Genomic DNA, 14,121 nt, shown 5'->3' with positions numbered 1-14,121 from the left:
ATGGGACCTCCTGAAACTGAAAACTCCTGTAAAGCAAAGGACACTGTCACTAAGACAAAAAGGCAGCCTACTGACTGGGAAAAGATCTTCAACCTCACATCAGACAAAGGACTGATCTCCAAAATACATAAAGAACTCAAGAAATTAGACATTAAAATTCTAAATAACTCAATTAAAAAATGGGGTACTGAACTAAACAGAGAATTCTCAACAGAAGAATCTCAAATGGCCAAAATTACTTAAGGAAATGTTCAACTTCGCTAGATATCAGGGAAATTCAAATCAAGACAACTCTGAGTATGCTAGAGCCATTGGCCAAGCAGTGTTGTAATTAATATAATTTCTGAGTGATTATTTTGGGAGACCGGGAAACAAATGAGCAGTATCTGACTATAGCTCTGCTGTTCCCACAGCTACACCCTGGCTTATAAATCAGATCAGAAGGGGAAAAGGAGGCACAGTTACTTCCCCTCCTCTCTCTGCATTTCAATCTAGTCATGTTTCAATAAAGGATTAATTATGACAAATCTTTTTGTTATTGTGACATCTATATGTCACCTGTGGGTTGTAACTCTGTTTCACATGGATTATATACCAGTTATTTATTTACATTACGATTTATAACAGTAGCAAAATTACTGTTATGAAGTAGCAACAGAAATAATTTTATGGTTAGGGGTAACCATACCATGAGGAACTGTATTAAACAGTCAGAGCATTAGGAAGGCTGAGAACCACTGAAATGTAACATTCGCTCTGGTCATCAATGACCCCTGACTATCTGACAACAGCACAGATGAGGAGCTCCTGACAGTTGGAGGAAGAAGAGGCAGTTTTCGTTAGAGGTGTTTCCCCTTACAGGTTGGCCATGATCCAGTGTGCCCACACTGGAGGAGTATATGGGCAGCATACACTGGACTCAGTGGGTTATTAATAAGAAAAAAAAGAAGAGGGCAGGATGTTGCAGGGGATCTGGACAGGTCTAGAAATCATATTTTATTCTGTTGTTACACTCTTCAAGAAAGGAAGTTGGGTTCCCTGAATTCCACGTGAAGATAAGAAGAGGGCAAGAACTACATTATCTTGACAGAAATCAAGGTTGGTCATATGAGGCTAAGGGAGAAACCCCTTCAAAGCAAGCTTCTCCAAAATGGAGACAACACCACAGTGAATTTTCAAACTCAGTTATGTCCTAGAAGTTTAAAATGTCACTCAAAGTGAAGAAGAACATTATTATCAAATCAGAGTTACCTCAATTCTTCCAAGATTAATATATATATGTATATATATATATGATACATAAGACCAGGATAGGGAAAGTATATCAACATACAAATGTTAACAGCTAATGGTAATAACAAAGATTATAAATTAGTAACAGGTTGGCTGATGAGACTTTCTAGATATGAAGAGTCTCTTGAAATTCCAACTGAGAAAGTATTGCTATATTAAGTGACATTCTACTAAATACTTGCAGATTAGAAGTTAGTACATCCCACCACAGATATAAATGTCAGACAGTAATGATGGCTATCTATCATCTCAGGTCTGTGGACAGTACTGAAAACTCAGTTCCAGAGACAGTGTATCTTACAAGGATTTAGATATCCAGACTATGTGTTTCAGTTCACTGGCTGGAGGTTTTAATTGTTCTTGGTTATTAACTTCCTGCTCTCTTTGTCCTTTCTTTCTGTCAGTGCAGAAACTGGAAAAACACCTGCCTAAGCAAAACCAGAGGACAAAGACTCACTTTTTGGACCTGATTTTCATTTTTAGCTGGGAAGCTAAGGCAAGGGGTCCTGTAACTTTGGATTGAGAACACTGTGTTCCTTGTCATAACTAATTCCTAGACTCTCTCGGTATGGGAAAGCCATGTATTGGCAGTGCTTATTCCTCAGGTAGAAAACTAATCTCATGTTTCAGACAGTTGTATATGAAGCTTATGAACATTTAGATGAACAAGTAATTCCAAAGTCCAGATAAAAGTATTCTAATTTTGCTGATGAGGACAATATTATCTCACATTTTATGTGACAACATTGTGCTAAACATACTAAAGTGTTACTTCATATAATTGATAAAATCGAGGAAATACAGAAATATTTTATCAATACCCAGAAAAGACAATTGTATTTTATCCATCTATAAAAATTAATAAAAACTAAAAAAATGAAATCAATATAAAAACATTGCAGTAGCATTTTAAAATTTAGTCTTAAAGTAGTACTGTATAATAAAAAAGCAAAAATATAAAACTCTATATTGTAAATTTTGTTCTAATAACATATGCAAGAACTGCAGCTAAAAGGAGGTGTGGTGTGTGTCTAAGTGTGAGAGGGAAGAGAAGCTTGGGGAAGCAAGACAGAGAGGAGGAGGCACAGAAGGGGGAGCTAAACATGGGAAGGAAGGGAAGAAGCCCACTTGGGCCTTTGAGACTATTGCACTTTGAAGAAAGCAATTCTCTGCTTGTCCACTAGAGATCTGAGCCTCATGTCAGGTTCCTGTCTACCACACCAACAGCAGCCCCCGTCCCTGCTGGGAAACTAACAATGTCTCCAGACATTGGCACATATCCTGAAACAGGCAAGGCCGTTCCTTCTCGAGACTCACTTGTTTAAAAACCATGCTCTCAAGTTTTTGAGAACATACAAAGAATTTCTGGAAAACAAGTACTTTGAAATAAAATTTAAAAAAGTGAATCCTAAAAAACAAAATTGTGATTTTTTTTTCTTTTTCTTAAATGTCTGTTTGTCTTAAGTGGGGAGTGGCTTTTTTATTATATCTACATCCTATCCACGGCATACTCACTAGAAGAAGAGATTCTAGCAGGTCAACAGTAAAATCAACACAAAGCCTAGTTCTTCACTGAGTACAAATGCTGTCCTGTCACCTCTCCACTTAGGATCCACTACAAGAAGAGCTTTTGTCCCATCACGATTTTAGTTGCTTCCTATGTGGAGACTGAGTCACAGTCTTCATGTCATCCAGCAATTACAGTTCCTTACTCATCACTTAGTTCTCTGTGATCTTTGAAGAATTTAATCACTCAAAAATAGAAACTGATCAACAACAACAAAAAAAATGAAAGAAAAATTTATCCAATTTATCTCTGCATGAATTAGTATGGTCTTAAAATAATAGAAAATACAATCTTTTAAATAAAAGTGAAATTGATGCTAAGACTCAGGAAAAGATAAAATAAATTATAAGAACATTGAATTCCAAGTGAAGATGGTAGGAAGGAGAATTTTCAGAGTTCAGTGAAGAGAATGAACATAAACCACACAGAACCTGAGTTCAGAAGGCAGCCACAGCTGGCAGAGAAGGTGTAGTGGGTGACCCAAGGCCATCAACCTCGTTATTTTAAACCTTGGCAACATCAGGTGTAACAGCATACCATAAAGAAACAAGCTCAGTCAACCACAACCGAACACAGAAACACCTGTTCTTACAGGAAATGCCACCAGAGGTGTACTAATGATTACCATTTTTCTAAATGAAGAGATAACATGTAAAGTAGACCTAATGTTTTCAACTTACTTTAAGCAAGGTACATTATCACGAAGCCCATCAGATGAGCTGCTACTGGTGGACGGATGAGACTGAGGAGGAGTGGGCTGAGGGTTGGAGCTGCCCACGGGGGTGGACAAAGGTGGCGGCTGCTCACCCTCTGGCGTTTCCACATCATTTATTTCATATAACAGTCGAACTTCAAGCATCTGTCATAAAAGAATGGCTGTTTACCTATTCCTAATAATTAAAAAAAAACTTGTAATATAACATACCAGAAAGAATATCTTTAAAATTTAAGGTTTAAAAATGCTATATTTCTAGAGATAAAAGAAAAAAAAAAGAGTTTCTACTCAACCTTTAAAAACCGTGTGCCTGGGTGGGAGTTCACACATGCACACGTGTGCATAATGGTTTTAGACTCTATGGAATACCAGTAGTGGATATTCCTTAAATAAAAGACATAACATACTTAAAAATTCAGATAGTACATTAATATATATGCGAAAGTGCTATTTTCATAAACTAGATGGTGGCATAAATACTGAGGTGCTTTCACATTTTTATGTATAAGAAAATTGTTTACTAAATAATTTTTAAAAGCCTAAAAATATCAAACAACTGACAAGGAAAACAGTGAAGAGGTGATTACCGGAATGACTTCTGTAACTACTTCCTGTTTGCTGAATCTATAGACGATGACATGAGCTGACACTCCAGCTATGCACAGCATTCTGCTCTCTGGGCACCAGGAGATGATCTGAATGGCGTATGGATCTTCATCTACAATGTCCGTGTTTGGTCTGTCATCTTTATTTCTTGACTTTTCAAATACTTTAGACGTTTTTAATTTATACAGTACTTGTAGAGTTACTAGGAGAAAGTATATTATAAATTTTAGCTGAAAATAAAAAAAAAATGCTAGTTCTTCTCTGCCAGCCCTTGCAGCTATTCCTTGTGCAGATCCATTTTTCGTGACCCTCTGCCAACCCATAAATCTCTCTCTACTAGGGACCAACAGCTCTGATACTTGGCTGGGATTTAGTCTCCCCACCCCCACCCCAGAGGCCACAGTCGGCTAGAACTCAAACTGGGAAACAGCAAGCAAAGACCGGAACAAGCACCCAGCAAAGATAAGAGAAGATATCTACAAGAAATACTCTAACCATCATAACCATAGATACTTAGATTCCAGTACAAAATCCCAAGGATGGAGGACCATGATAATGATAGCAACCACGGGAACCTGCCTCCTTCACAAGGCAGCAAACCTACTGTAACAAGAACCCAGAAAACTAACTTAGCTAAATCACAACACAAAGACTTAAAAATAACAGTCATGAAAATGTTCAAGAACATTAAAAAGGAATGGAATGAATGCCCCAATGAAGACTGAACATATAAACTGAGAATTGATGAGACAATGGAAATAGTTCAAGAAATGAAGGTAGAATTTAATAAAGAAATAGGAAAACTAAAGGAGACACAAACTAGAATCAAACTCAGGAAGTCAAACAAAAATCTCACCTATAGCTTAGAAGACATGAAATAAGAGAATTTCAAGTCTTGAAGACAAGGTAGAAGAACTGGGTAGGTCAGTTAAATTAAAAAAAAAAATCATGAACAGACCATCCAGGTAATCTGGGACACCATGCAAAGACCCAATCTACAAATTACTGGGATAATGAAGGGAGAAGATATCCAGGTCAAAGACTCAGAAAGTATTATTTAACAAATTCATAGAAGCAAAGTTACCTTGTCTAAAGAAAGAGATGCCTATCAAGTTAAAGAAACATACTGAATACAAGATAGGTAGTGCCAGAAAAGAAATTCTCCGTAACACATAATAACAAAATAATAAATGTATAGAACAAAGAAAGAATATTAAATTTTTTAAGGGAAAAAAAAAGCAAGTAACATAAAGGCACACACATGGAAATAACAGCTGACTCTCAAGGAAGACTCTGAAAATCAGAAAGGCCTAGAAAGATTTTGTATAAGCTCTGAAAGACTACAGATGCCAGACTAGACTACCATACCCACCCAAACTACCAATCACAACTGATGAAAAAAACCTGACGATAAAAGCAGTTTAAGGAATTGCTGATCATCAATCCAGCACTACACAAGCACTACAAAAACAACATCAGTCTAAAGAGGATTACTATACCTAAGAGGACACAAGGAATAAACTGTCCTAGAGAGTAATTCATCAAAAGTGGGGCAAAAAACACTGATACCACAGCAACAAAGTATCAGGAACGTACAGATATGTCACCGATAATTCTCAGTATTAGTGATCTCGATTCCTAATAAAAAGACACTGACTAGCAGACTGGATTAGAAACATGATCCATCTTTTTGATGCATTCTAGAGATATACCTCACCATCAAGGACAGAAATCTACTCAGGGTAAAAGGACAGAAAAGGTATTCTGAGAAAATGTGCTTAAAATGAGTTAGGGAAGGACACTACATACGCGTTAAAGGAAAACTTCACTAAGAGCTATTGCAAGTCTAAACACTTATACACCACATACAAGTTCAGAAGCACCACTGTAGACAACAATCACATGGTGACCCCCATAAAGAGATAGCAGACGACTTCAACATCCTACTCTTGCCAACGAACGGGTCAAAAATTAAGTAGGGAAACGCTGGAGCTAACTGTTGTCAGAAATCAACTGGACTTAACAGACACCTTCAGAATATTTCATTCAAGTACTAAAGAATCTACTTTCTTCTCAGCAGCCCGTGGACAATTCTCCAAAACTGAGCACATGTTAGGATACAAAGCAAGTCTTAAGAGACACAGGAAAGCTGCACTAGCACTTGCATCCTCCTTGAACACCGTGGATCACAGCTGCACAGTAACAACAAAAGAAGCGGCAGGGAGTAAACAAAGTCATGGAAATTGAACACTTTATTACTGAATGAAAACTGGGTAAAGAAAGAAATCAAGTAGGAAATTACAAACATTTTATAACTGAATGAATGTAAGAACACAGCACACCCAAGCTCATGGGAGCAATGACACTGGTTCTAAGAATCATGTTCATAACACTAAGACAGAGCTAAGCGCCACACCAACAGCCGGCAGAAACTGTATATTAATATCTTATTTATGACACACTTGAAAGTTCTAAGAAAAACAAGAAGAAATAGTACTCAAATGACAAGAAATAAATTATCAAACAAGGGAAGAAATCAATGAACAAGAAACAAACAAACCCAATACAAAGAATCAAGGAAACAAAGATCTGGATATTTGAGAAAAATCAACAAACTTCTAGCCAAATAAAACAAAAGACACAGAGAGAAGATCCAAATTAATAAAATTACATGTCAAAATGGAGGAATTACTAAGGAAATTTAATAGAGAACTTTAAAGACATAAGTTAAAAATCTCTTCTCCATCAACCCAAAATACCTTAAAGAAATTGATGAATTTCTAGATACATATTATCCACTAAAATTAAAATGAAATAAATGATTTATACAGATTCATAATCCATAGAGAAACTGAAGCAGTATTAAAAGATTCTCAACCAAAAAAAGCCTGGGCACAGATGGCTCAGTTCAGTATTCTAATGACCTTCAAAGAGGAGCTACTGCCATTACTACTCAGATTATTCCACTAGATAGAAACTGAAGACATACTTCCCCGTTTGTTTTACAAAGCCATTCTTACTCTCATACCAAAACCATATAAAGACCAACAACAGAAAAAAAGACCAACACCCCTTTCAAACATATATTCAAAAAAATGTCAATAAAATATTTCGAAGCTGAATACAAGAACACATCAAAAAATGATTACCCACCATGAACAAACTGGCTTCATTCGAGAGATGCAGCGATGGCTCAACTAGATTAACAAGTAATCCACCACATAAACAAGACTAGAAGACAAAACTACATAATCATTTTATTAGATGGAGATAAGTTCCCTTTCATGATAAAAGTCCTGGAGAGACTCAGGATAATGGAACAAATCTCAGCACAATAAAGTCAATTTACAGCAAGCCTACAGCCAACATCATTCTAAATGTAGAAAAACTCAAAGGAATTCCGCTAAAATCAGAAACAAGACAAGGATATTCTTTTCATAGCTATTCAGTATAATCTTCGAAGTCTTGATCGCAGTAAGACACCTGAAGGAGAGCATAAAGAGATGCGCACAGGAAAGGGAAAGTAAAGGCATCTTTATTTTCAGACGCATTGTTTTATACACAACAGACCCTAAAAACCCCACCAGGAAACTTCTATAAATATTTCAACAAAGTATCAGGATACAAAATTCACACACACACACACACACACACACACACACACACACACACACACACACACAGCTTTCCTATACACAAATGACAAACAGTGAAGAAATCAGGGAAACAGTACCTTTCACAATCACCTCAAAACAAGCAAACAGAAAACACCCAAAACAAAACAAAAAAACTTGGAATAGCTCTAACCAAACAAGTGAAAGACTTGAATAATAAAAAGTGTAAGATACTGAAGAATAAAGTTGAAGACAATATCAGAATATGGAAAGACCTCCGATGCTCATGGGTCAGGAAGATTAATAGTGTGAAAATGGCTATCATACCAAAAGCTATCTAGATTCAATGTAATTATCATCAAAATTCTCACAATTCTTCACAGAATTTGGAATAAATAAATAAATAAACAGACAAAAACCTCAAAAACCAAAAACAAGCAAATTTCTACATTTTATGTAGAAACATAAAATGCTCAGGATAACTAAAATAATTCTATTTTGTTGGTTGTTGTTGTTGTTGTTTGTTTTTTCAAACAGGGTCTGTCTATACAGTCCTAGCTGTTCTGGAACTCACTCTGTAGACTAAGCTGGTCTACAGAGGTGTACATGCCTCCGCCTCTGGAAAGCTGGAACTCAAGACATAGGTGGCCACTACCTGGATTAAAATAATTTGGAATGATAAGAAAACTTTTAGGTACCACCACCATTGATTTCACACTGTATAGTGGAGCTATAGTAATAAAAACAGCATGGTATTGCCATAAAAACCAGACATGTTGACAAGAAATAAAATTAAAGATTAAGATATAAGTCCACACACCTACAGATACCAGAGGTTTTACAAAGAAGTCAAAGTTGTACACTGGAGAAAAGACAGCAACTTCAACAAATGGTGCTGGTCAAAGTACATAGTTACACGTAGAAGAATGAAAATAGATCCATATCTATTATCCAGCACAAAACTCAACTCCCATAGAAGGCAGGCAAGGATTAAGGGGCAAGGATGGGAGGAGAAGAATTTCCAAGGAAGAGAAACTATCACCGAGCTACAAACTCTGTGACCTACAGCGACTGCCTGCAAAGCACCCTGGTGCAATAGTGGCACAAAGAGCTGGAAAGGAATCAACCACTTTTTTTTAATTGGATTTAAGCCTACTTGATGACATAGAGCCCATACCCAACACTGCTAAATCGGTCAAGAACCCGAGACTGGCTAGGACATGGGCCCAGGGAAGGAGATTCTACTGCTCTACTGGTAAGGTGATACAGGAAGAAGGTGACTCAGAATGACACACTGTTCCACCCATATGCCAGCGCTGTGCCCATCTCTGATCAGAGACGCTTCTTCCTGCATTAGATGGTGATTAACAAAGAGACCCACAATTGGACGCTGTGTAGCACTTAGCCCTAGAGGTGAGGGCTGTCTCAAATCTTTCCTCTCAAGGCTTAAGGTGCTAACGCACACATGAACTCACAGAGACTATGACAGCAAACATAAGAGCTGCACCGGTTCAAACCAGACAAAGTCCCAGCATGGAGAAGGAAAGCAGACACAAAATCCAACCCTCACCAAAAGTTATTCCCAACTGTTACATGCTGGGAAAGAGAAAAGCAGTATTCTCCAGTAGTGACATAAACCATGCTCCAGGGTAGGCCCAGGAATATTTGGCTAATATAAAATGACTCGTGTGTGTGTGTGTGTGTGTGTGTGTGTGTGTGCGCGCGCGCGCGCGCGCGGGGATGTTTTTTGTTTTGTTTTGGTATTTTTTTGTTATGATTTTATTACTTTCTAAAATTTTTGGAGAGGCGGCATGAAGTTTTAGATGCATGGGGAGGCAGGAAGGATCTGGGCAGAGCTGAGATATATCAAAATATAATATGAAAAAAATCTGTCAAATCTTTAAAAACCAAATATAACAGCTAATTATCATGTTATGAAAAAAGCCTAATTTCCTAAATCATATTTTCATTTCTCTATCTATTTTCCAGTATACTATATATTCAGACATTTCCACCATTGCAAAGGATTTAGATAGCCTGAAGAAAAATTTCAAAAGGAAACTGGAGCAAAATCTTTACTGTAAAATATGGAGAACGTATTTATACCCTGAAATGACATTCTCTATATAAACTTTCTCCCAATAGGCACCAGTATTATCAAACATTCCTATAAAGCACCAGCTCTCCTGAGTTAGGTGATTTCCATAAATGCTTGCTATAAATTGTCTCCAATCTCTAAAGGTGTCTCTTCCCTCTTTACTATTTAATCACAAGGTCTGTTCATAAGGACAATATAATCTCTTGTGATAGTAGTTTAGAACTGGATAGAAGCATTATCTAATTTGAAATATATTTTCATGTCTATTTTTGACTTTTAAAGAGGAGTTCTGAAGATATTTGAAGAGATTGGAACACTGTTGAGAATTATTATTTGGCTTACTAATAACATTAACATATCTGGATTCTTCAAAATTCTCAACTCACATATTTGATAATTCTATATTGAGCTGATAATCTAGTACTTTCAAGTCTAATGCTGTTTGTACAATTATTGAAATCAACATGTATAAGGGCAAAGGCAATGAAACATGACCAACAGTTAAATATTCAAAGCACTTACTTGCAGAAGCATCCCAGAACTTAACTGACCCATCAGCATGCCTAGGACCAAGAAAGGAGAGGAAAATGTGATGAAAAAGGAAAAAACCGACACTGAAAACCAGTTACATCGTTACTTGTCAGCACACTCATTCACAAGGACGAGTGAAAGTAGAAACCGCTGGGAGTAGCGCATCTCACCAGTAACTTGCTTTTCATTATACTGTAACACTAAGAGAAGCTTTACTTACCAAATGAGTTAAAATTCAAACTGTCCTAAGAAGCATATTAGCAATTAGTTACTTAATTGGCAAAAATATACTTTCACTTACCCTGTAATAATTATTTCTGGGTAACTTTGAGCACCCAAGCCCCAATTACCTCCATTGATGGGCCATTCCTATAAAAAAAAAACATTGGAAATTGTCTTCAAAATATATATTCTAGATAGTAGATATGTAGCATACAATGTATAGGAATATTATATAGGTATGAACATAGTACACATAATTTACTCCTAAAAATAATATCCCAAAAAGCTAACAGTATTACCAATACCTCAAGGTGAGAAATTTAAAATAATACTATGTTACATTAAACAGTGAACTCAGGTTTGGTACCTTTTTGCTGTAGCCTTGACGTTTCTGTCTAGCTCCAACAGAATAAAGTGCAGGAATGAGGTCCACAGGACAATCAGCAAAATATTCACAACATGTAACAGGGGACTCGTGTATGCTCAAAGGGTAGGGATTCTCAAATATAGGGTATCTTTAACAATAGGAATAGGAAAAAGAAAACCATTACACATTGTAATCTGTGACAAAGTAACACAACCATGAAGACATTACTACACATTCTACTAAGATTACACTGATTTACTTTATGTAAGTATGAAAAAACATTTAAGAGTTTTATTACAGAAGATGATCTTTTATCACCAATAAACAGAAAAACAATGGTTGTACCTATATATCACTACTACACACAAAACTGCATACTACTATGTATTTGTCTTATTGCTTCTTACATCCAACTAAGGTACATTTTCCTGAAAAAAAAGAAAAAAGGCTTAATGTGTCAGCTAGGCAATAGCTGAGGCAGGACTCAAACAGCTGAAAATCAACAGACTACCTGCGCCACAGATCAAATTCCTCACCTTCTGCCGCACACCGCACATCAATTTCAATTCTCTTTCTTCTCCATCAATGTGATACCTCTTCCAATATCAGACCCAGAAAGCTGTTTTGTTTTAAACATGAATGTAAGTCACTGAACTGAGAGAGTAACCGCAGAGCACGTCTCTGGGTCTATCTGAGGCCATCTCCAGAGAGGGCTAACTAAAGGTGGAAGACTCACTCTGATGGGTTAGGGTCAATACAGGTCTCCTGCTCTCTGGTGGCGGGGAGCTTGTGAGCCTAACAACTCTGCTTAGGCCTTCCTTCCTGCAATGGTAAATTGCTGCCGCACCAATGTGAGCCCACAGCAAGGGCCAAACCCTCTCAAACACTGACGGAGAAATAAAGACTTTCTCTCTGAAGAGTTTTCTCTCTGGCAGCTTGAGACACTGCCAAAAAGCTAAACATTTTAATTCAGTAAAAGTCTAAATAATAACTTTACTTTTCATAGTTTTTAAGATATGAAGCCAGGAACACTACAGTTGGCCATGAGGTTCCCTTGTTTTCTGGTTATGTAATTAATTGATCAAGATAAGCAAAAAAATGCTTTAGTCATGACGTTAGAGTAAAATTCTGTCTAGACACATAATAATGTGTCTAAAACTAAAAGCACAGCAATGTTGCTTAGAATGTCATTAGTTTCTTTAAAATATCTGGAAAAAACCTAGGCACTAGCTGACATACTTAAAAAGTAAAAAATGAGTAGTCATATATATTAGATTTATTAATACTACTTCTAATAATACTAAATAAGTGATAGTTCAGGGAAAAAAACCTTTATAAACTATAAAATGAGCCCAATTATCTCCACATTTACCCCCAAACAAAAGATGATAGACACACAAAAAGAGCAGTGATAAAAATAGCTTTTTATTTCTTCATCATAAACCTTTCTGTTAGCTGTAAGGACCTAGTATGTTACATATTTAACTGACAGTTCTGCAAACATAAAGCATCTTATCCCATGTACAGAGCATATGCAACAAATTCTGCTATTAAAACAACTTACCTAAAAGATGAAAATGAAGAAAAGTACATTAAGAACATTTTTCTAGAACTGTCATATAGAATTATTTTTCAAATGGTATGTTATTTTAAAACAAATAAAACTTACAAAATATTGCTATAAGTAACAGATAACTACTGGGAAATGCAGTCAGTATTGTCTTAGAAAATCACCAGGTAAACAGCACCACTCCCACACATTAGATTTCCAGCCTTGGTACTGTCCACATCTACAGAAGCCTCTACTTGGGAAGATGTCCCAAGCACTGTGGATGTTTGAAGTCTATTTGTCTTTTATCCACTAGATGCCAGTAGCATTCCACCTAAAAAAATGTCTATCCGGAAACAAATAGTCCCCGGGGGGTGGGACACACAAAATCCCCTTGGCCCAGGGGTGACTGTGAATGACGGATGCAAACTCCAAGGTAGCTATGCTCAATGATTATTTTTCAGGAGAAAATAAGTAATATAGTAGTTCCATTCATAGCTCAGAGAATATCACTGTATATCACAGTGTATGAATATAGCGAATATTAGAAGCTGTTACAAAGAACTGAGATGGAGTCTAGGGATTTGCAGATCAGACAGGCATGTCTGTAATTTAGGAAAAGTCATAACGCACATGGTGAAAACTGTGTGGATTTTAACGACAGTGAAACAAGCAGAGTCCCAGCTGCCAGAAACTGTGTAGGGGAAGATATGAAACATAAGGTATGTTAACCATCAAGCTGTTGCATTATTCATAATAGCCAGAACCTGGAAACAACCTAGATACCCTTCACCTGAAGAATGGATAAAGAAAATACTGTACATTTATACAATGGAGTACTACACAGCAGTAAAAAACAATGACATCTAGAAATTTTCAGGCAAATCCATCCTGAGTGAGGTACCCCAGACCCAGAAAGACAAATATGGTATGTACTTATTCTTAAGTGGATATTAGAGGTAAAGAAAAAGATAACCAGGCTACAAACCATAACCCCTGAGTAGGTAGGTAACAAGAAGGACACTAAGAGAGACATGCATGGATGTCCCTAGGAGGGGAAATAGGTAACATCTCCTGATTAAATTGAGCACACTGGGTGGGGATGGGAGTAAAGGGTACTACAGAGGCGGTTGAGTTGGGGGAGGAACAGAGGGAGAGCAAGGAAAAGAGATCTCTTGATAGAGGGAGCCACTATAGGGTTAGGGAGAAACCTGGTGCTAGAGAAACTCCCAGGAATCCACAAGGATAACCCCAGTTAAGACTCCAAGCAATAATAGAGAGGGTGCCTGAACTGGCCTTCCCCTGTAATCATATTGATGACCACCCTAATTGTCATCATAGAACCTTCATCCAGTAACTGATGGAAGCAAATGTAGAGATCCACAGCTAAGCACTGGGCCAAATCCAGTCAAAGAGAGGGAGGAGGTATTATATGAACAAAGGGTGAAGATCATGATGGGGAATCACAGAGACAGCTGACCTGAGCTAGCAGTGCCCACTGACTCTGCACTGACAGCTGGGGATCCTGCCTAGGACCTAATTAAGCCCTCTGAATGTGG

General features: G+C 37.1%; 1 protein-coding gene across 1 annotated transcript in view; it reads right to left on the bottom strand.

Annotated features, from left to right (window-relative positions):
• Stxbp5 (syntaxin binding protein 5) overlaps positions 1–14,121 on the bottom strand; it is a 143,119-nt gene that overhangs the window by 43,990 nt on the left and 85,008 nt on the right. The window contains exons 13-17 of the mRNA XM_005361026.3: positions 11,014–11,161; positions 10,726–10,793; positions 10,416–10,456; positions 4,163–4,383; positions 3,541–3,719 (exon numbers count right to left, since the gene is read on the bottom strand). Coding sequence (XP_005361083.1) covers positions 3,541–3,719; positions 4,163–4,383; positions 10,416–10,456; positions 10,726–10,793; positions 11,014–11,161 — 657 coding nt within the window. The remainder of the gene's footprint in view (positions 1–3,540; positions 3,720–4,162; positions 4,384–10,415; positions 10,457–10,725; positions 10,794–11,013; positions 11,162–14,121) is intronic.

Source organism: Microtus ochrogaster, linkage group LG4 (genome assembly GCF_000317375.1).
Source record: "Microtus ochrogaster isolate Prairie Vole_2 linkage group LG4, MicOch1.0, whole genome shotgun sequence".
NCBI lineage: Eukaryota > Metazoa > Chordata > Mammalia > Rodentia > Cricetidae > Microtus > Microtus ochrogaster.
This window is presented reverse-complemented; position numbering and strand designations above follow the sequence as displayed.